This window comes from Plecotus auritus (genome assembly GCF_963455305.1).
Source record: "Plecotus auritus genome assembly, chromosome: 9".
Classification (NCBI taxonomy): domain Eukaryota; kingdom Metazoa; phylum Chordata; class Mammalia; order Chiroptera; family Vespertilionidae; genus Plecotus; species Plecotus auritus.
This window is the reverse complement of record NC_137783.1, coordinates 22,101,755-22,123,751: the sequence shown is the minus strand read 5'-3', so window position 1 is coordinate 22,123,751 and position 21,997 is coordinate 22,101,755. Positions and strand designations below refer to the sequence as shown.

Sequence of the window (21,997 nt, the reverse complement as noted above, 5' to 3'; positions counted from 1 at the left end):
TCCCACTGGAGATGTGCCCGCAACCAAGGTACATGCCCTTGACCGGAATCGAACCCGGGACCCTTGAGTCCGCAGGCCGATGCTCTTTCCACTGAGCCAAACCGGTTTCGGCAGACTTTTAAAAAATACATATTTTTATTGAATTTAGAGAGAGGGAGAGAGAAACTTCATCCATGGGTTGCCTCCTGCACGCCCCCTACTGGGGATCTAACCCTCAACCCAGGCAGGTTCCCTGACCAGAATCCAACTGTGACCTCCTGGTTAATGGGCCGAAGCTTAACCATTGAGCCACACCAGCCAGGTGCTAGCATTATTATTATTAGTGCAAAGCCATCGGGTGTGTGCTTTAAGGGCGTTAACTGGACAACCAGAGAAGTGGATTGCGTTGGGAAAGGCTTGCGCTAGCACCTATTCACAGTAGCTGCTCAGGAAACACTGAATGGAATTGTATTTTCTGCGAGGCTTATGCAGCATACAGGTTTCTGCCTTTCGTGGGCTCAGGGTCCCGAGGAGGGGAGTTAAGTGCCAAAGTTGGAGAGGAGGATGCAGACGTAACTTCTTCAGTTTATCTTCTTCCCAACTGTTCCCTGTCAGAATTGTTCAGAGCAAAGCAGAAGTGGCGAGGGGCAGGGTTCCGAAGCGCCTGCTCCCGGGGATTCGCAGGATGTGGCGAAGGGATGTCGCGCAGGGGCAGAGTGAAGTCAGGGCGGGGCTCGGGAGGGAAAGCGCGCAGGCGCAGTGCTGACGCGAGCGTTCACCTGGCTGGAATGGGCGGAGCCAAACCCGGGAGCGGACAGGAGGCGGGGCGAGCGCGATGACGTCACGGGCACGCCGCCGCACAGCGCTGCGAGGAAGCGGTGGCGGCGGGGGAGGCGGAGGAGGTTTTCGGACCTGCGACTTCAGAGTGGCATTGGAGAGAGGCGCGCTGTTGGGGTGGGGAGGGCCTGAGGGAACGCTACGGGGCCCAGCGGCCCTATCAGTGCCCCCTGGCCGTCCCCGCCCCTTCCTCAATCCACCCAGCGACCGAGTAGGTGAGGTGCCACCCGCTCCCACTCCCTTGCTTTCGCAGGTTGTGCTGAGTTGGGGGCCGCCACCTGCTGTACCAGCGACCTTGGGCGTGGCCTTCCTTGGTCTGGACCGCGGGGCCCCGTCTGGCTCCTAGGGCTGCGGACGACGTGGTCCAGGCCCCTGCCGGCGCTGACCTCCTGGACCCTTACCTCGCGCCCGCCCTGGGTCCTTTCGTCCCATCTCGGCCTGCGGGGATTTCGGGCCCCCGTGGCCCCTTTGTCACCCCTACCCGCGCCGTTAGATTGCAGCCCATTGCCTGGGATGGGTTTACGTTGCTGCGCGCCGAGGTCCCGCCCCCTTGTTTTCTGCTTAGCGTTTGGGTAGGACTTTGAAATTAGGAAAGAGGGTGAGCGTTTCCTGTGGCTCTCCTCATCAGAGAAGGGAGATTGGGCGTTTCAGGAGGTGATGGCTGCTCCTTGGGTCCGAGGGAGGAAAAGGGGAGGTAATGGGCAGGGATGGTGCAGAAAGTTGAGAACGGAAGGGAGAGGGAAGGAGAATGGGGAGGCGCAGAGGAAAGCATTGGGGTCCTGAGGGTGGGCAATTGATTCACTCATTTGCCCGCTGTGAGCAGAAACAGTGGTGAATGAAAGACATAGTCCTTGACCTGCTGGAGCTTAAAGTTAAGAAGGGCAGCCTGGGAAGACAGCGGGGATGTTACTTTGGTGTGATAAGTGCTGTTAGAGCGAGTACATAACTTTTTGGGAGCACTGGGGAGGGTCTCTCCTAAGTCCGGACTGGATGTGTTGGCAAAGACTTCTCAGACAAGGAAGTGATATTTAGGCTAAGTACTTGAAGGAGGAGAAGGAATGAACCCTGTAAATAGTGGGAGAAACATGTTTCAGGACCTCAGTTCTCTTGAGACCCCAGGCTGCCTCCCTTCAGCGTGGTCTTTACGGTTTATACTCTTGATGGGTCAGTGGGACAAAGGACGTTAGAGGGAGAGTCAGAAGAGCAGGAGTTTATATCTGCGAAATTCATTTCACCTTCCTGAATGTTAGTTTTTTCCTTTGTGAAATGGACATTCCACCTATAGTCCTGCCCGTACCTCACAGGTTGGTTGTAGGCAGTACATGAAGTAATGCAGGTAGAAGTGTGTGGGGCATTGGAAGTGTGATGCAAATGTCAGGAATTATTATGGTTACAGGATGCAGCCATCTGAGCGTGAGGGGTGTGGGCCCGAGGCCAGCCCCAGCGTGATGCCTGAGGCTCCTCTGGAGTCTCCACCTGCCCCTGCCAAGTCCCCTGCCAAGTCCCCGACGTTTGATCTTTTCAACTTGGTTCTGTCCTACAAGAGGCTGGAGATCTACCTGGAACCCCTGAAGGACGCAGGTGATGGTGTCCGGTACTTGCTCAGGTACAGACTTCGTAGAGTTGCTCTGACCTGCTGGGCTTCCTGTCTTCCTGCTCTGTAGTTGTGCTGGCCATTTAGGCAGTGGCTGGGCTGTCCTTTCTGCCCTAGTGAAGGTCCATTGGGCCTTTGGGCTTATTCCAGGCCCACTCTGTCTCAGGCCCAGCCCAGGAGAGGCAGGCACTGGGAACCATCTGGCCTTTCACGAGGGTTTGTTCTTTGTGGTTGAATAAGCTCATACCCTAGGATTGTGAGCTAACCTTGAATATTGGGCCTTCTATATCTAAAGTAGGCTTTCCCCCTCCAATAATAGCTTAGTTAATAATAAAATTAGAATATAATTTTGATCCTAAGTTAAAGAAATACAAATACCTATGAATAAGCAGGTATCATTTTCCCTAATCCAGTGGTTCTCAACCTTTCTAATGCCGCGACCCTTTAATGCAGTTCCTCATGTTGTGGTGACCCCCAACCATAAAATTATTTTCGTTGCTACTTCACAACTGTAATTTTGCTACTGTTATGAATCGTAATGTAAATATCTGTGTTTTCCGATGGTCTTAGGCTCTACAGCAGGGTCGCCTAAGACCATTGGAAAACACAGATATTTACATTACGATTCATAACAGTAGCAAAATTACAGTTGTGAAGTAGCAACGAAAATAATTTTATGGTTGGGGGTCACCACAACATGAGGAACTGTATTAAAGGGTCGCGGCATTAGAAAGGTTGAGAACCACTGCCTTTAGGATTATAGATCTCAATTTTTTTTCTTTCTATTCTGCTTTGACTTTCATTCTATATAATTGTCTTTTTCTCCTTTCAGCTCGTTTTATAAGAAATATTTCATTTTTTAATTTTCATTTTTAAAAAATATGTTTTTATTGATTTTAGAGAGAGCAAGGGAGAGGGAGAGAGAGATAGAAACATCAATGATGAGAGAGAATCATTGATTGGCTGCCTCCTGCACACCCCCTACTGGGGATTGAGCCTGAAACCCAAGCATGTGTCCTGACCAGGAATCGAACCGTTACCTGGTTCATAGGTCAGTGTTCAACCACTGAGCCATACCGACCAGGCATAAATGTATTTTAAATTACAGCTATGTGCCATTTCACTCTCTAAATACTTCTCTTTGTCTCTAAATAGGAACTTTTTTTTTTAATAACCAAAGTAACATCATAGCTAACAAAATTAACAATAATTCTATGATATCTTCCTATACCCAATTCTTATTCAGATTTCCTCAGTTGTTCCAAGGATGTCATTTACAATTTTTTTGACCAAATCAGGTTCTAGTCTAGACTATACATTCTCTGTGGTTACTATGTCTCTTCTTTTTCTCAATCTTCTTTTATGACTCTAACTTGCTGGAGAGACTTGGCTTTACTGTTCTGGGGGACTTCCTACACAGATATGTCTGGTTGCTTCCTCATGGTGCAAACTGCAAGGTAGATGGAAAGGATTAGATTTAAATAAAAAAATATTTTTTTACAAAGCTCCTGTGTTCTTAATATTGCATCTCAGTGGGAGTACATAAACAGCAGGCATTCTTACTCTGGAGCCTGTGAAATGGGCTTCAGGGGCATATGAAGCTCCTGAAACTGAATGAAAAATTATATGTGGGCATGTGTGTATTTCTAGGGAGAAGCTTCTAATTTTATCAGGTTCTCATAAAGGACCTTTAACCCTCTAAGATGCTCAAGAGAGACAGGTAGGAGGCAGAGTGAGTTGAATTGGGTTAACCTCTAAGTGTGCTGTTGAGCAATCATTCTTACCTCAGTGTGGAGATAGTGGAAGATTTATTTTTAACTTTTGTACCAAGGCCCTCATTTTTCTTATTCTTCCCAGAATCCCTTTATGGCATTATCTCCAGAGATGAGCCAGTCAATGTTCCAGGGCAGTGTTCTCTACTGTTAGAGCACTGTACTCTTGGTGAAAGGGATAGTGAGATAGTGTGAGGAGGGGCTCATTTTACAATCCACCATGACCAACTGTCTGACATGAACTTGCGTCTTCCCTAGGGGAGAGGGTGGGCTCTGGAGAGCATGGAGCTGTGCTCTCCTGTGTTTCCTACTATGTGTGTGGGTGTATGCATGTATGAGTGTAGATATATGTACGTATGTATATATATGTGTGTGTTTTGCCCTTTTTTGGCCCTTCTCCTTTTCTGCCTCTGGTCTATTAGTGTTCTTAACACCAACGTATTAGAAGTTTCTCCTTTATGAAATTAGAAATCTGGGGATGTGGCCCTAGCTGATTTGGCTCAGTGGATAGAGTGTAGGCCTGCAGACTAAAGGGTTCCAGGTTCAGTTTTGGTCAATGGCACATGCCTGGGCTGCTGGCTCGATTCCCAGGAGGCAGCCAGTCAGTGATTCTCATCATTGATGTTTCTCTCTCTCTCTCCCTCTTCCTTCCTCTCTGAAATCAAGCGTGTGTGTGTATATATATATATATGTGTGTATATATATATATATATATATATATATATATATATATATATATGAAAAGAAATCTGAGGATGTGGTGGGATTGATTAAAGCTGGATGGCGAAGAAGCATCAGGCCTAAAATGCCCTCAGGAGCTTGTTGTCTCTGCGCCACTGGGAGACAGCTCTGCTCTGTGAAAGTGGCTGTCAGATTAGTTTGTGTGTTTGACTATTCTTTTCTTAGTAAAGAGGATTTGATTTTGAAGAGGGACCTAATCTTGAGCTGTGGCTGTTAGGTTTGAAGCCGAGAGCTGCAGTAGATTTTTAAAAAGACTCCTCTCCTCTGGGACCAGTGACTCCAGTTAGGTAGGTCCCGATGGTCCAAAGTGTCAGTGAAGACAGATAGAGTAGAAGAGGCTTTAAAATGAAAGTGACTTCAGAGGCTGTGTGATGCTTTTATTTCTGAAGTGGGGTTGACCTTAGACCTGGCTTTTAATCTGCTTTACCCTGGTAGCTGCCACTAAATGGTTTGGAGGCCTAATTAGGGTGGTACAGTTGGAATGTTTTGAATTTTAAGAAACAGGCAGAGAGAGGTATTAATTTCCTTGCTATAACTGTTAAGAAATAAAAGCAGCACCTATATTAGCTAACTTCATTTAGTAACTCTGAAATACCCAAATTAGAGCAAAAAAAACAAACCCCCAAAACATTTAAGTTCTGATTACATTGCTTGTCAGCAACTTACCTGTTTATTTTTCTATTTGTTTTTCTCCTCTGATGGAGGAGAAATATGCTGATACTGCTCTTTATTTTTTTTAAAATATATTTTTATTGATTTTGGAGAGGAAAGAAGAGATAGAGAGAGAGAGAAACATCAGTGTTGAGAGAGAATCATTGATCGGCTGCCTCCTGCACCCCCCACTGGGGATTCCTGGCCTGCCCTGAGCGGGAATCAAACTGCGACCTCTTGGTTCATAGTTTGACGCTCAACTACTGAGTCATGCCAGCCTGGCTGATGCTGCTCTTTAGACTATAGGTGTCAGAGCTTCATTGCTACATCTGTGCTCCCTTTTCCCTATCAAATGTATTTATCAGGGACTAGGCCAGCAGTGTTTGCTTGTCTTCAGCAGCCTGAGTCTCTGGTCTTTCTTCCCTCATTGGAGGCTTCTGCTTTGCCATTAGGTGGTGATGGTGGGAGTTGAGTCTCTGTTTGCTTCCATCTTTTCCTGCTTGTTTCGGGCATGTTTGCTGAGAACGCTACACCCTGGTTTTGTCTTCATTTTTTAATACATTAAGATGTTTTCCTCTTTTTGAAATAATATATATATAAAATAAACTCAAAATTTCAGAAATGAGAAAGTTACAAATGGGGTCAAAGAAATCCTTTATATTTTGTTCTCTTGATTTCTGTATTAGATGAATCTTGTGCAGTGAATATATGTTCTATGAAACTGTAAAAAAGAATGCTATATGTAAATTATATCTCAATAAAAATAAAGGAAAATTTTAAAGAATGTTTGTCATTGTCACATTTTAAAAAGAATAGAACCATAGAACCTTTCAAAACACAAGTTAATTGGTATATTGGTATTAACTAGTTTTCTTTCCTTTTTTTTTTTTTTTTTTTGAGTGCCCCAGGGGTTGGGTGAATGTGCACAAACAACTGTCAACAAATGGTTGTTGGCATCAATTCAATGCTAACATGAATCTCTAATTTGGGGTTCCGTGAAGAAGGAAACTTTATTCAGTGCAAAACAGCTCGATTGATTGTAACACAGCACTGGCTATGAAAACAGCGGGCTGTGAGGTGGCCTTGGGGCCAGGCTCCTCTCTGGCTAGACAGCTCTGCCTGCTGCTTGATGGTTTGCTCTGCTCTGCCCGTGTGGGTCTGCTTTGCCCTGTGCTGGTCTGTTCCGCTCTGCTCTGCTCTGGCTGTCTCTGTTCTGTGCTCGTCTGCTCTGCTGTGCTCCAGTGAGGCATCTTTGGTGTTTCAGCTCCAGCCAAGGGAATGCACTCTTAGGTAGAATGGGAAAGTGCACTCTTCACTAGGTTTCTTAGTAGTTAATGAATGAATGTTTCCTCTTCCTTGGAGAAAGTGCTACAGGTCTTCTAGTTCAAAGACATACCTTTCTCACCCCAGGGCCTAATATGTGACTTTAACTCCTCTCCCAGTCACCTGTCCAAGTGAGAGACCCAGCTTTCATTTCTCCATGACACCCTGAGCTCAGGCCCCCTCCTCTTGCTCCTGGTTTTAATGACTCACCTGTGCTGGCTCATCCCCACCTTTCCACCTGGAGGAGCGTCTGGCTGGTCTTTAGTGACTAGAATTCTCTGTGTTGTAGGTGGCAGACGCCTTTGTGTTCCTTGCTGACCTGCCTGGGCCTCAACGTCTTGTTCCTCACCTTGAATGAGGGTAAGAACTGCTTCCAGGGGCCGGGTTTTTTTTGTGTGTGAATGAGTGTGGGGAGGAATTCTGAAAAGCAGCCCCACGTGAAGGAGCCACTGGTCTTGCCCTGGAGTTGGCCTTCCTCTTTGTCTGCGTGCTGTCAGAACACAGATTCTGGAGAGACACATTCTGGACTAGAATCCTGGCTGGGCTGGGGGTGTGCCCTAACACCTAATTTTCCTCATATCTAAAGGGAGGATAATAACAGTGCTTTCCTCAGAGGGTAGTTGTAGGGAATGAGAAGATCTATGTGTAACACTTAGCTCAGTGCCTGACACAGAGTAAGCAGCCAATACATGACAGTAGTCCACCCTTATCCACGGTTGGGCTTTCTATGGTTTCAGTTGTCCACTGTCAACCTACTGTGTGCTAGCATTGGCTTTAAAAAATATTAAATGGAAAATTCCAGAAATAAGCAATTTATAAGTTTTAAATTGAGTGCCAGTCCAAGTAGCCTGATGGAATCTCTCTGTCCCTCCGGGATGGGAATCATCCCTTTGTCCAGTGTATCCACTCTGTCTGTGCTGCTACCTGTCACTTAGCAGACCTCTTGGTTATCAGATTGACTGTCATGGCACTGCAGTGCTTGTGTTCAAGTAACTTTTTTTTTTATTAAATAAAGGCTCCAAAGCACAAGAGTAGTGATGCTGGCAGTTTCGATATGCCAGAGAGAAGCTGTAAAGTACCTCCTGTAAGGGAAACGGTGAAAGTTCTTGACTTAAGGAAATAAAGTATCCTGAGGTTGGAAAGCTCTACAGGAAGAACGAATCTTCTGTCTGTGAAATTGCCTAGTTTATAAATTAAACTTTATCATAGATATGTATATATAGAAAAAAACAGTTTATGTAGGATTCAGTACTATCCACGGTTTTAGGTATCCACTGGGGGACGTGGATTATATTCCCTGCAGGTCAGGGAGTCTTCTGTGTCATTATTATTATTGTTTCCTTCTTGACTGGATGCTTTTTCCATTTTGGCTTCAAAGCTGATTCTGGGTCATTTGGGGCATGATATGGGGTGAGGGGACAGAAAGGTAAGCTGAGGAGAATTTTTGCCATATCTGTTGATTTTCTGTGGCTCAGCAAATGAGCCCAGCAGGGGTTGCTGGACAGTCACCACCAGTAAGGAGTCTAGTGTGATGCCTTGGAGGTAGATGTGTGGACAGGTGGGTGGCAGTATGGGTCCTGGGTAGTGATGTCTCCCGGGGAACTGTTATGACAAGGTGTGCTGTGACCCAGCCCTTTTTCTTGTTGAAACTGGCAGATGGCTGCAAAAAAAAACCAAAACAACAAAAACAAAACACAAAACCCCAAAACAGCTGAACCCTCAGGAGAAATGAGTGAAGGACCTGGGACAGATTGTTCTGAGGAGCTGGGTCCTTGACTCATGTATTCATTCTTCTGTTGAACCCATATTTCTCAAGTGTCTCCTTGGTTTTCCATGGAGAGATGGACTCAGTGGGTTGAAAATAAACCCATTTCACATAAGGCCTCCTATTGCTTCTCAGTGGGGCTCTTTGCCTGATTGAACTCAGATAGCATTCCCAGGCTGTTAGGTTTTTCCAAACATATTTCCAAAGTAAATTAGTTCATATGACAGATATTTAGTGAGCATTTACTCTGTGCCCAGCGAGTGCTCTGTTAGCCTGCCTCCAGGGTACCAGAGTTCCTTTGGATTTTCTCTCAGCCTTACCATTTTTCAGTCCACAGTGGTCTGGGATACCCTAAAAGTTAAAGAGAAGGTTTCCAATCTGCCCCAGTGGCCCAAAGGTCAGAATGTCAGTCATCGGGAGGGCCCAGTGGCCAGACTCCAGGCATGAGCCACCTACTGTATGCTAGCGTAGGCTTCTTAATATTAAAAACATACGTTTGGTGCTACAGCAGTGAGTAGATAGACAAAGTCCCAGCCCTTAAGAGAATACATTTGTGAAAGAGACAACAACCATACCTATAATCTGTCATATGATACATTCTGTGAAGTAAAATAAAGCTGGGGCAAGGGGCTGGAGAGTGAGGGGGAGACACTGTTTTCTATGGAGTGATCAGAGAAGGCCTCTTGGGCAGAGCCCTGGAGGAGGTGAGGGAGCAAGCATGTGGACATGTGGGTGGGTGAGACGCCTGACCCTTGCTACCTGTTTACCTACAGTATTATTGATCCCACAGGTGCGTGGTACTCGGTGGGTGCCCTGGTGATTTCAGTGCCCGCCCTTCTGGGCTACCTGCAGGAGGTCTGCCGGGCACGGCTGCCGGAGTCTGAGCTCATGCGGAGGAAGTATCATAGCGTGAGGCAGGAGGACCTGCAGAGAGTTCGCCTGTCTCGCCCCGAGGCTGTGGCTGAGGTGAAGTGCTTGTGAGTATGGAAGGAGCCAGGGAGGTGAGGGACAGTCACAGTAACACCTCCCACCACACTGAGTGTGCCAGGCATTGTATTGGGCAAACCACAGAGGTCCATTTCCTTTCATCTTTTTAATAGTTCTGGGAGGTAGCTACTATTATTATCCTTCATTTATGGATGAGGAAAAGGGCTTTCACAGCTAGAAATGGACTGAGTTGGGATGAGAATCCAGATCCAGCTGGTTTCACAGCTTGTTTTCTCTGCACTAGAGAGAGTTTAGGGCCTTGACTTAGCATGTGCATGCAGGAGCCACAGCCTCTGTTCAAATCCTAGCTCTTACATTTACTTGCTGTGTGACACTGGGCAGGTTGCTCAGCTTTCCTGTGCCTCAGGTGCTTCATCTGTTAAAGGAGATAATAATAGGCTTATCTCAGAGGTGGTTGTGCAGATTAAATGAGTGGCTAGTACCCAGGAGGCATACAGTAAATATTAGTCATGTTCACTGCACTATGGAGACACTTCTTAGATGTGACAGAGCTGGTACTGCTGAAGAAGCACTTTAAGCTGGGCCATAATACAACTTCAGTGGCAGCTGCCATTTTAGTGAGCCCTCCCGGAACTGGGCTCTCTTGACATATAGCAGGGTTCTCATCCCTCCCCGGGCAGCCAAAAAACAGTTATAAACAGAGCCCCTCTCCTCCACCCCCTGAAAATCTGAGTTATTTGGAGTGGGGTTTGAATATCTGGGTATTTTTAAAAAAATCTTTTATTTTGAAATAATTTTAACCTAAAGTCAACTGGAATGTATAGTTCCAATCTTTATTAGGGTATAGATTGTAGTTTGTAAGCCCATATATGACTAATTAAAGTGAGGTTGTGAAAGTAAAAAGACAAAACAAACAAAAACTAACAGAAGAATTGCAAGAATAATACAAAGAACTCTCATGTGCCCTTTACTCAGAATAATTATCAACATTTTGCCACATTGGCTGCATCTGTCTCTCTTTACACTATTTTTTCTTCCTGAACCATTTGAAAGTAAGTTGCAAACATCATGCCTGTTACCCAGATACTTCAGCGTGTATTTTCTAAGAACAAGGACATTCTTTTTTAAAAAATACGTTTCCATTGGCTTCAGAGAGAGGAAGTGAGAGGGAGAGAGGGACAAACATCAATAATGAGAGAGAATCATTGATAGGCTGCCTCCTGCACACCTCCTGCTGGGGATTGAGCCCACAACCCTGACCGGGAATTGAACCATGATCTCCTGGCTCATAGGTTGATGTTCAACCATTGAGCCACACTGGTCGGGCCAAGGACATTCTCTTATGTAGCCGCAGTCCTGTAATCAAAATTAGGGATATTTACCTTGATAACATGAACATTAGTATTATTATTTAATACAGAGTTCATAATCAGACCTTGTATCAAAGAGGTCTTTTATATAAATTTCTCCTGACCCAGGATCCAATTCAGAATCACACATTGCATTTCATTTTTATGTCCCTTTAGTTTCCTGTAACCTGTAGTAGTTCCTCAGAGACCTTTGTTTCTTGAGACCTTGACGCTTTTTAATAGAACAAGCTTATTGTTTTGTAGTATTTTCCTCAGTTTGGGTTGCCTGGTTCCTCATGATTAGATTCAGGTTATGCATTTTTGGCAGGAAATGACAAGTGACGTGTCATTGTCAATGCGTGCGTCGCATCAGGAGATACGTGATGTCAGTTTGTCTTGTTATGGGAGGTAGTATCTTTGATCCCTTGGTTAAGGTTTCTCCACGGTAAGATGACCCTTTTACTCTTTAGAGTTAGTAATCTGAGGGGGGTGCACAAGTAAATACCTTGTTCCTTATCAAATATTTACCTACTTTTAAATCCATTGATGAGTCTTGCCTTCACCAGTTTATTCCTATGATGATTGCAAAGGTGATTTTGTAATTGTCATTATTAGCTGGCATTCTACTGTAATTCTTACTTATTATCAATACTAGAGGCCCAGTGCACGACATTCGTGCTCTGGAGGGTGGGGAGGTGGTCCCTCAGCCTGGCCTACGTGCTTTAGCAGTCCAGGAGCCCTCAGGGGATGTCCCACTGACAGCTTAGGCTCACTGTCAGCCCAGCCTGTGGCTGAGCAGTGCTTCCCCTGTGGGAGCACACTGACCACCAAGGGGCAGCTCCTGTGTTGACCACTGCCCCTTGGTGGTCAGTGCACCATCATGCGACCAGTTGTTCCACTGTTGGGTCAATTTGCATATTACCCTTTTATTATATAGGATGAACTCAGGATTTTTAAATTTAATTTAATGGCTTATAATCTATTACTGTTATAGATTTTGATCTCAAATTGTCCTAGATTTGGCCCGTAGGGTCTCTTTTGAACTGGCTTCTGTGTTCTTCCAATATGCCCCCATCTTTTTTGAGTGCTTCCTTACTTTATGGGACTAGGTGATGTTCAAATTCTTATACTTTCCCTGTCCTGGCTCTAGAATCATCCATTTTTCCCTTCAGAAACCAAGGCCTGGGTGCTTATTGTACAAGCTTGTGCTCATTGCTTCTGGGGTGCATCCACTAAAAAAAGCTCTCCACGTGAGTCTGCCTTACCCACCAGGTGGAGGCACATTGATCTGTCTACCTCCTGTCATTTATCCTCACAGCTCTAGTGTATCTGTGAGGTGGGTACCCCGCTCCTCATTATAGAGGAAAACAGCAGCCCTCTTAAGTAAAGGTAAGTAACTGGCCTCATAGCAATACTTAGAAAGAGGCCAGAGCAGGAACCTTTGTCCTGTTTCCACCTCAGCAGGGATTCCAAAAAGGGGCCTGAAATGTATGAATGTCCTCCTAAGCTCTCGGGCCCCTCCCGCGGGTTTGAAGAGACTGGCCATCCCTAGCAGCTGTGCCTGTGAAGTCCCAGGCTCTGCTGCCCCAGAGGTCTGTCAGCCCCCTTGGGTGAGTGGGGCAGGGCGTGCGGCTCATAGACGCCCCTTGTGTCTGCAGCTTGATCCAGCTGGAGGCCTTCCTGCGCCGCCTGTGCTGCACCTGCGAAGCTGCCTACCGGGTGCTGCGCTGGGAGAACCCCACCGTGTCCTCACAGTGAGTGCCCCCTCTGCTCCCACCACCACGGCCCTGGAGGGACTTGTCACTGGAGCCCAGGCAAAGCCAGCTGCCCTGAGGGCCCAGGGCCCCTAACTCAGGGGAAGAGAGGCTTGCAGGTGGGAATGCACTGCTTTTGTGTATGGCAAAATACTTTAATAATAGAAAAATCACTCACCATGTGACCTCCCACCCTGATATAGCGGCTGATACCATGTTTAGATCGACTTCTAGAGTTGGTCATGTGCACATACTCTATAGTTTCATAACGTATGTGAGATTCCCTTTATTTTCCTTTTTCACTTACCATTATATATCATAAATGTTTTTCTTTGTTGCTATATGACTTTTGGAATTATTGTAATACCAGATTAATATCGAGGATGAATATGCTATGATATATGGAACCATTCTATTCTACATTTAGCCAGTTTTACTTTTATTACTAACCCTGTAGTGAACATTTGTATGGGTTTAGCTTTTGAAAAAATTTTCTTAGAATAAATTCAAGGATGGAACTACTGGATCAAATGGAAGGAATGTTCTTTAGGTCCTTTATATTTAAATAATAATGACAACTAATAGTTATTTAGTTTTCCCCTTGCGCCAGGCCCTGTGCTCAACACTTGCCATAGTATTGTCTTACTCTTCATAATAACTCTAGGAGGCAGGCACTATTTTAATCCCCACTTTACCTGTGAAGGAAGTGACACTCAGAAAACCAAGGGACACAAAGCAAGAAATGGCAAAGCTGGATGCAAAGCCAAGTTTGTCTTATTCTAGACTTCAGAGTCTAGAGCAGCCGTGGGCAAACTACGGCCCGTGGGCCGGATCCGGCTGTTCTATCTGGTTCTCTTGCTCTCCCCTCCGCTCCTTTACTTTGAATTTATATTAGTTCACACAAACACTCCATCCATGCTTTTGTTCCAGCCCTCCGGTCCAGTTTAAGAACCTATTGTGGCCCTCGAGTCAAAAAGTGTGCCCACCCCTGGTCTAGAGCCTGAGGGGTGCTGAGCATTGAACCAGTATACGTGGCCCCAGCCTCAGCCATTGCGGCGGCTTCACCAGTATCCATGGTTAGCAACCAGTGACTTGTTGGTAGTTGTCAAGCCTTCCACATTGCTTAATTGTCCACTTGTTTGATTAGCAGATCTTGTCAGTTTATTAACTGCCCAGTGCTATTTCTTGCCCGAGGCCTATGCGGGTGTGCTCCAAATTGTTTCCTTCTGGTCTTAGGAATTTCTGATCCTGTGGTTCCTCTGTCAATCCAGGTTCTATGGAGCTCTTCTGGCCACAGTTTGCATGCTGTATCTGCTGCCGCTGTGCTGGGTCCTTGCCCTTTTAAACAGCACACTCTTTCTAGGGAACGTGGAGTTTTTCCGAGGTAAGCTCTGGAGAGCCTGACAGGTGGGCTCCTTGCTTGTCTCTATCACTGATCATCTATTGCTATTCTTTCCACAAGGGGGCAGCACCAAATTAGGCGGGCTCCCCTGGGCTCTGCTTCTCTGAGATGTTTGGTGGGACACAGGGGAGGCTGCTACACAGTAGGGGTCCCTCTGCCTTTCTGAAGCAGGTGAATCACTGCTTAGGTGATATGGTGGCTTCTGGGAGGTAAAGGAGGGATGTTTTCCCATTGCTGCCACCTGACTTCTGGGACACAGCCCCCTGGAGTTGCTGCCACATCTCTGTGTGATCCCAGAGTCCCTGTCTGCCGTCTGGCTTCTAAAGCAATGAGGCAGCCTGAAGAGGCCCTGAGTCATAGACGCTTGGGCCTTTATATGTGTTTGGCTGATTGCTATATTTATTTTACTTGGTGTGGTTGGGTAATTAATGACAGAATGCCTAATTTATCAAGCACTTACTACATTTAATCTCTACAGCAATCTCATAGGGTGGGTGGTGGTATCTCTGCTTCTCTTTATGAGGCTTAGGTTAGGTGACTTGTTTGGAATTAGGAGGGTGACTCTTCCCTGCACCAAGAGTGGGATGCTGGAGGAAGAGTCAGCCAGCAGCAGAAATGGATACCCCCAAAGCACCACTCATTTCATCCTGTTTCTGCCTCTCATCCCGCTCTTCCTGCCCTGCGTAGTGGTGTCTGAGTACAGGGCATGTCTGCAGCGGCGGATGAAATCCAGCCAGGAAGAGGGTACCTTCCAGAGCCCACCATCCCCGGATGCTGGAGGGAAGGGCGTTCTGCCAGACTGCACGCCTGCGCCCACACCCACAGAGGTGGGTGTCCCCCACCGTCAGGGCAGAGCCTGCTGTGGGCAGGTTCCAGCACCTTCCTGTTACCAGCTTGGGTTGGCCTCTATGTAGTTCCTGTTTCTCCCTAGGCCTCATCCCCTCTGAAGTGCTTGGTAGTAATAATTGTAATAATAATAGCTACTCTGTGCTTGACTGAGTAGTTACTCTGCTGTTCCAAGCACTTTATAGATATTAACCCCATGAGGCGTAGGCTATTTCTGAGGATGAGATTTTGTTCTCCTCTGCAGAGGAGAAGGCTGAGGCACAGTGGTTGCTGGAGGGTGGTGTTGCCAAGATTCAGACGGCCCTGTGGTTCCAGAGTCCATGCTCTCAGCCCCTGTGCTGAAGCCACCACAGGTCCACCCTGGTCTTGGTCCCATCTTCCTGTCCCCGCTAAGTCAGAGAGCGCCTCTTTCCCATGGCTTCCTTCTTTCTTGCAGTTGTGCCATTTCCTCTGGGGCAGGAATAGAAGTTTTGGGAAACCTAAGTGCTGGCTCAGGGGAGGTGGCCTCTGCCTTAGGTGCCAGGGCTGCAGCTCCTCTCCTTCTCAATAAAATCTCTCTTCCCAGGACCTCACGCCAGGCAGCGTGGAGGAGGCCGAGGAGGCTGAGCCTGATGAGGAATTTAAAGATGCGATTGAGGTGGGTGGCCCTTTTCCCCAGCACCCTCTATTGACCAGGCCAGAAATTGGGTGGTCCTGGAGCTGTGTGGCTTCTCACATCCCAAATCTGGGTTCTTAAATTCTCTTATATCCAAGTGAGAAGCTGAAACTTGCTCTGAGCTCAAATTCAGTGGGTGAAAGGGGGCCACTGACTTCTGCCTGTCCTGTTGCTGATCTAGTGACCTGTCCTGGATGCCCAGGGCAGGGATGGCTCTGGAAGCCTCTGGGAATGCCCTGCTGGGGACTGGCTGCGGACTGTGGACTTGGCACCTTTGATGTGGGGAAGGCAGATTTGGGGGAGGGCACTGCTGTGGTCCCCAACTACTCTTGAATGAGAGCTGAAAGATGCCCCTTTGGGGGGCAGGGAGGGGGAGGTTGGAGAAAGTGGTTGCATGACCAAATTCTAGGTCAGAGAAAGTTAAACAGTTTTTCCGATTTTAAGACAGTAGTTCAAGCTGATAGTTTGTAGTGTTTTATTTGGCATACAAACCTTATATTTTTTGAGCCAATATTTAAAAATATCAGTGAAAACTGGATTTTCAATTTTTCAGCAGCTCTGGTAGCCCTGAGTCTGCAGTGGCCCATGTAGCTGAGGAGTGACTGTCCCCTTTAGGAAAGTCACACAGTCCCCACCCCCACCACTCCTCATGTTCCCTGGCCACTGAGTCCCAGTGGCAGCTGTCGTTTTGTTACATTCGTGCTATTGTTTTCTTACAGTGGGAAGTAATTTCCTTTAAAGTGGGAAATTGAGATACAAGAAATGGGGTCTTGGGCGTTTCACCAGGCCTGTGATTTTCACCTAGCCCAGTCCATTTACTTTCACCCACGGAAGGATTTCTCTGAGAAAGAGGCTGCTGCCCCTTTCATACACGATTGTAGACTCTGAATCTGGATGGTGGTGCTTTCAAGCATTTCTGTTTATAACTCACAGTAAGAAACACACGCACATCTTGGCCCAGTTCATACTTATGTTTATAATATGGATAAAGCTTAACTGAAACAAGTTTCCTAACAAATGCATCATAAGGGATCTTTTCTTTCCTGTTCTGTTCTATTCTGTTAAAAGAGTGACCCACTTAATCAATCTCACCCAGTTTGGAAAACAGGACACAGCTCCTCCCAAGCTTATTTGATGCTGGGATCCTTTTATGGGGGCCTCTGTTAATGTCACCCTTTGGGACTTGCTTGGACAGAACTCAGAGTAACACTTGAGTGTTTCCTTCTGCTGGGGGCCCCCTCATAGCAACTTCCTTCCTGCTGTCTCTCTCCCTGTTTTCTTCTTCCCTGCACCTCGGGAAGCAGGAGACCCACTTGGTGGTGCTGGTAAGTAGGAGCCTTGATGAGGTGGGCGGGGGCCAGACAGGGGGAGGGTGGCCGCAGTCACCACACCTCGCGGGGTCCGCTGTGCTGGGTGCCTCTGCATGCAGGCCCTGGAGCCCTGCCACAAGGTGGGCGGGACTGGAAGGAGCTGTTCCTGCAGGAGGAGGATGAGGGTGCCCCGTGCCCGGTAGAGGATGAGCTGGCCTTGCACGACAACGGGTTCCTGAGCAAGAATGAAGTGCTGCGCAGCAAGGTGTCGCGGCTCACAGAGCGGCTCCGCAAGCGGTACCCCACCAACAACTTCGGTACAGTCAGGGGACAGGGAGGGGCACCGTGGCCACAGGGCCAAAGTCTTGGAATTGTGGGTACGGGTTTGTGACAAGAGTGAGGGGTACTGTGGTGTCCATGGGACCCACATAGCGGGATTGTTGAGTGAGTGTGTGTTACTTCTTATCCCTCTGTCCTTACTGAGCTTGTGGGAAAATAAGGAACTGGGTTCCAGAAATCTACCCTGGACCACAGAGAGGGTGGTGACCCTGTCAGCTTTGGGTGGTTTCCAGGGGGCAGATTCTGCTGGATGCTCCTCTATTTCGGCTGAGCCTGCAGGTGGGGCCTCTAAGCCCCAGGAGGGTATAGGAACTGGCAGCTCTGTACAGTCTGGAGACATGAGTCCCTTCCTTCTGTCTCTGGATCTGGACTTTGCTCCCTTACTCCCTGCTCCCAGCAAGGAGTCTGGGCTGGTGTCCTGAGTCCCCATTTGAAAGACTCGGGAGCGGGTGAGAGTTGAGAGGCTCAAGGCTGAGCTGCTGCCTCTTTCTCAGGGAGCTGTACAGGCTGCTCGGCCACCTTCTCAGTGCTGAAGAAGAGGGTAAGTGTCCGTGAGGGTTCCCTATTGGTCTCAGTCCTGCCCCACCTGGGCACCTCCCCAGTCCACAGATGTCCCAGGTTCCTTGGGTGGGATCTGTGGGTGGGCAGGAGGGGTGCTGAGGGCCCAGGTGCCTGGGCTGGGGATGCGTCGCATACCGACCTTGGCTCTTGTTGGCAGCGGAGCTGCAGTAACTGTGGAAATAGCTTCTGCTCCCGGTGCTGCTCCTTCAAGGTGCCCAAGTCTTCCATGGGGGCCACAGGTGAGTGGTGCAGGCTGCTGGGGGTCAGGGCAGTGGGAGGGCGTGGCTGGTTCCCACCTCTGAGGAGGTGCTGCCTGTGGGATAGGAGTGAGGGTCAGTGATAGGTCAAGGGAACTTGGAATCCTGGTCTGGCCCGTAGTAACACCTCCTCCATCACCGTTAACAATAAAAAACGCAAAAGAATATATATGATCTATCAGAATTATGATGGGTGATAATGAATGACTGTGACGGCTTCTTTGAAGTTAAAACACTTCAAAGTTAAAGCAGCGTTAGCCACACCACTGGGTTTCCAACGCCACGCCGGCCTTCCCCAGAGACCACCATCTTGAATTTCATTCTTTTCCTTATTGCCTTGGTAATACTTCTAATAAAATAAAGAAGAATGTCTTTTCCTTCTGTAAAAGCTGTACATTATCATAGTAAACAAAACAGAACATACAGATGAGCAGAAGGCAGAGCTCCGCCTGCACACAGGAGAAACGCATATGCACGCTCTAGAAAGGGAGCCTGTTTCACACAGTTCCTTGTAATGCAATGAGGAATCAAGGGTTTTTGTCTTTCTTCCTGGTCATGCAAGTAGCATGTGCTTATACTGGAAGTTTTGGAAATTACTATACAGAAGTAGGAAGAGAAAAATAATTCTGTAATCTTACCACCCAGAGAAAACCACTGTTAAGACATCTTGGAAATTTTTCTTCTGGCACTTTATTTAAAAAACATTTTTAAAGGTGTTGAGTTGGTGGCAAAATAATTTCTAATGCATAGAGCACCTGGGAGAGGCCTGCTGTTGGCATGGTCACCCCCAAAGTCCCTGGTTCCCATGAAAAGATGTCTCCAAGGGCAGGTTAGTGAGCTGGGTTGGCAAGGGTGTGGGCTGAGCAGTGGGTGGTCTGTGGGGCTTTGGGGGCTGGGGAGGTGGTTCTGGTAGTTGGGGTCATGAGCCAAAGGGCATGAGGAAGTGTCTCACCAAGTTCTTCCTCCTTTTCAGCCCCTGAAGCCCAGAGAGAGACTGTGTTTGTGTGTGCCTCGTGTAACCAGACCTTGAACAAGTGAGAAGACGGGACAGGATCCAAGCAGGCGCTGGGCCCTGGGCCAGCAGTAGACCCCACTCTCCCTACCCCTAGCCCTGTGTGGCGTGTGCTGGGCTAATGTGGCCCGGATGCTAGGTAGGCTTCCCTTCTCTGCCCTTGCTGTCTCCAGCCGGGTTCTGGAGCTGTTCCCCACTCCTGCGGATGGTCAGCCAGAGGGGAGAGGAGCCCTGGAGGGTCTGGTATGTTTGCCTTGCTCTGTCCTGAGCTGTTAGTGGACTTGGCCTGGGCAGGGAATATAAGCTAGAGGGCAGAAGAGAGCCATTCCTGGTCTCCATAGGGGTCTCTGAGGATCAAGGAGGCTCTCCAAAGCTGGGAATACTCTGAGACCGGAGATCAGAAACTGGGAAAAGAGATTCCCCCTCCTGTGGGGTACTGGGCCAAGACCTTTGCCTCGAGAGTCTGCTCAGGCCTGGGAGAGCCATGCCCCAACTCTGCTATGTGAATGTCCCTCCAGGCACCAGGATCTCCTTATTTGCCCACCAACACTTTTAGGCTAACAAGACCAAAAGTGTTTCTAGAAACAGGGTTGAAGTTCCCCAGTTCCCCCAGAGGAGGCTGTGACTAGGAGGGCCTGGCAGAGTCCTTGTATTAATCAGAGAAAAACGTAGGAGTCCCAGCAGCTCAGAGGACCTCAGCCCCACCTTGCAGACATCTTGACGTGCAGAATCTCAGCTCACAGCTGCCCTCAGCCCTGATGGGTAGATGCCAGGCACTCCGATCACTTCTGCTCCCACTGCTCAGAGCCTCGGGCACCCCTCCTCCGGCTCAGAGCTACATTTCCCCTCCCCAGCACCTTGCCCCATGTAGTGTGAGACCAGAGCAGAGGTCCTGAGCCCTTGACCCTTGGGGGCCTGAGAAGTGTGCGATCTTGCCAAGCTGGGTCCTAGGTTCCAGGCTGTTCTCCAGCAAAACAGTCTTAGTTATGGGACAGGCCACTTAGGGTCCCCATCCTTTCTCCTACAGTTTCACATTCATTTATGTGCTCTCTGGGGCTTTGTGTCTCTCTAAGCCATGAGCGGGCTCAGGCACCCTTCCTTCCCCTGGAGCTGCCCTGCTTTTTTGAAGTATTTATTTATTTATTTCATGGTTCCTGGGAACATGGCACAGGCAATGGGCTGAGGATGGGGGCTTTGGCCCTAGGATGCTTCCCTGGAGTCCTGGGACTCAGAGCCCATGGGAGGTGGACATGTTCCTATACCCAAAGCAGGGACCCAGGAGGCAGGTTGGGGAGGCAAGGACCATTCTAGACCAGCTTTCTCGCCAGGCCAACCAGTCTAGCCTGGGCTGGGAAGACGGGCCTGCTCCAGGCCGGTGAGGGGCAAGTCCCTGGGGAACCAGGCAGGCCTTGGTGTCCCCCTTCCTCAGGCTCCTTTGTCCTGTTCAGAGATGAGCGTTAAGTACCCTGTGCTTTATTACACTGGAGAGGAACTAAAGGACTTCTATGTATATGGAGAATTATCAATAAAAAGGCCTCAAGCTTCTTGTTTTTGACCTGGTCCTTGCGCTCACCGTCTCCCTAAGGCTGGAGAGCCGATGCCCCCAGTGCTGGCCAAGTGTGCAGGCCTGGGCTGTGTCTGCAGCACAGGGTGGACGGGCATGGAGGTGAAGTTGGTGTGAGCCGGGGGCAGGAGGAGGAAAGCTGTGCCTTGCACAGGACAGGCTCAGCACATGTTTGTTGGATTGACTTGAGGCTCTGTCTTGTGACCAAATTGTGGGGGCTGGGGTTGGTTGGAACCAGAATTCAGTAAGCTAAGCAATGCAGGCTTTAGAATGGAAAGATTTTAGCTAATCCTTTTGAGAAAACAAAAAAGGATCTGCCCTAGGTGAGGCTGAGAGCCAGCTGCTAAGAGGATTGGCTGTGAGATTGGGGGCGGGGAGGGGGGGCGGTGGTGTAAGTAGTTCTTGAAGCCTGGGGTGTGGGGGTGTTTACTGATTGTCAGGCACTGTGGTAAGTGCTTCACACACATTGTTTCATTTAATCCTCAAAGTGGCCCTATGAGGCAGGTGCTGTATGTCTCCCCATTTTGCAGGAAAGGAAATTGAGATCCAGGGAAGTTAAGCAGTGGCTGTGAAAGGCTCAGCATGGCACTTTGCAGACCAGGGCTGGACAGGAGCTGTGCTTCCAGATGGTAGGCCTGGGGCAGTGAAGAAGGGAGTGTGAGACCCTGTTGCAGGGAGTTAGGTTATGTGTTAGCCCCATAACCTCGGATTTAGGTGCTGGGTGTCCTTGCACCTGTGGCCTGGTCTGGTCTAGGTGGGATTCTGCGAAGCTCAGGAGCTTCCCCTGGTGTGGAGGAGCCCAGCAGCTCCATAGGGGTCCCGAGAGGCAGGGAAGCAGCAGGACCTTGTCCTGGCAGCTTTTACAGATGAGCTTATTCACTTTAAAAAGTATTAAGGCAGCCCTGGTCAGGGTGGCTCGGTTGGGCATCGTCACGTGCACCAAAAGGTTGCTGGTTTGATTCCTAGTCAGGGCACATGCTAGGGGGTGTGCAGGAGGCAGCTGGTCCATGTTTCACTCTCTCCCTCTCCCTTCCTCTCTCTAAAAAACAACCCCCACAAAACATATAAGGCAGCCTTAGCAGTCTGTGGGTCATCAGATGGAGGAGTGGAAAATAAAATAGGGCCTTTGAGCAAAAGGGGACAGAAGTGAGCACAGGCCTAGGAAGAGGCAGCTGGGGCTGTGCCAGCACGTCTCGTGATGGGGTGTGTCAAGGGTAGGGCAGCTGGGAGACTGCTCCGACATCCATTCTATCCTCTCACGCAGAGGTGACACTGTCCATCGGAGGATACGTGTTCCCCACGGTGTTCGATGGAGTAGGGGACTTAGAGCCTGCATTA

General features: G+C 48.4%; 1 protein-coding gene across 4 annotated transcripts; it reads left to right on the top strand.

Moving 5' to 3' along the window:
• The first annotated feature begins 824 nt into the window (after nt 1-824).
• ZFYVE27 (zinc finger FYVE-type containing 27) lies at nt 825-20,640 on the top strand. Of its 4 annotated transcripts, XR_013961602.1 has the most exons (14): nt 825-1,031; nt 2,213-2,422; nt 7,187-7,257; nt 9,453-9,639; nt 12,618-12,713; nt 13,985-14,097; nt 14,803-14,942; nt 15,527-15,598; nt 16,921-16,941; nt 17,099-17,243; nt 17,760-17,806; nt 17,984-18,065; nt 19,057-20,266; nt 20,525-20,640. XR_013961602.1 is itself a non-coding variant. In XM_080687444.1 (13 exons), exons 2-13 carry the CDS (start codon nt 2,214-2,216, stop codon nt 19,119-19,121), a joined length of 1,248 nt encoding a protein of 415 aa, XP_080543570.1. In that variant the 5' UTR covers nt 825-1,031; nt 2,213; the 3' UTR covers nt 19,122-20,640. The 4 variants fall into 4 exon arrangements, 3 of the variants coding, with proteins under 3 accessions (XP_080543570.1, XP_080543569.1, XP_080543571.1); XM_080687444.1 differs by having other exon boundaries at nt 19,057-20,640; XM_080687443.1 differs by having other exon boundaries at nt 16,918-16,941; nt 19,057-20,640.
• Nucleotides 20,641-21,997: the final 1,357 nt, after the last annotated feature.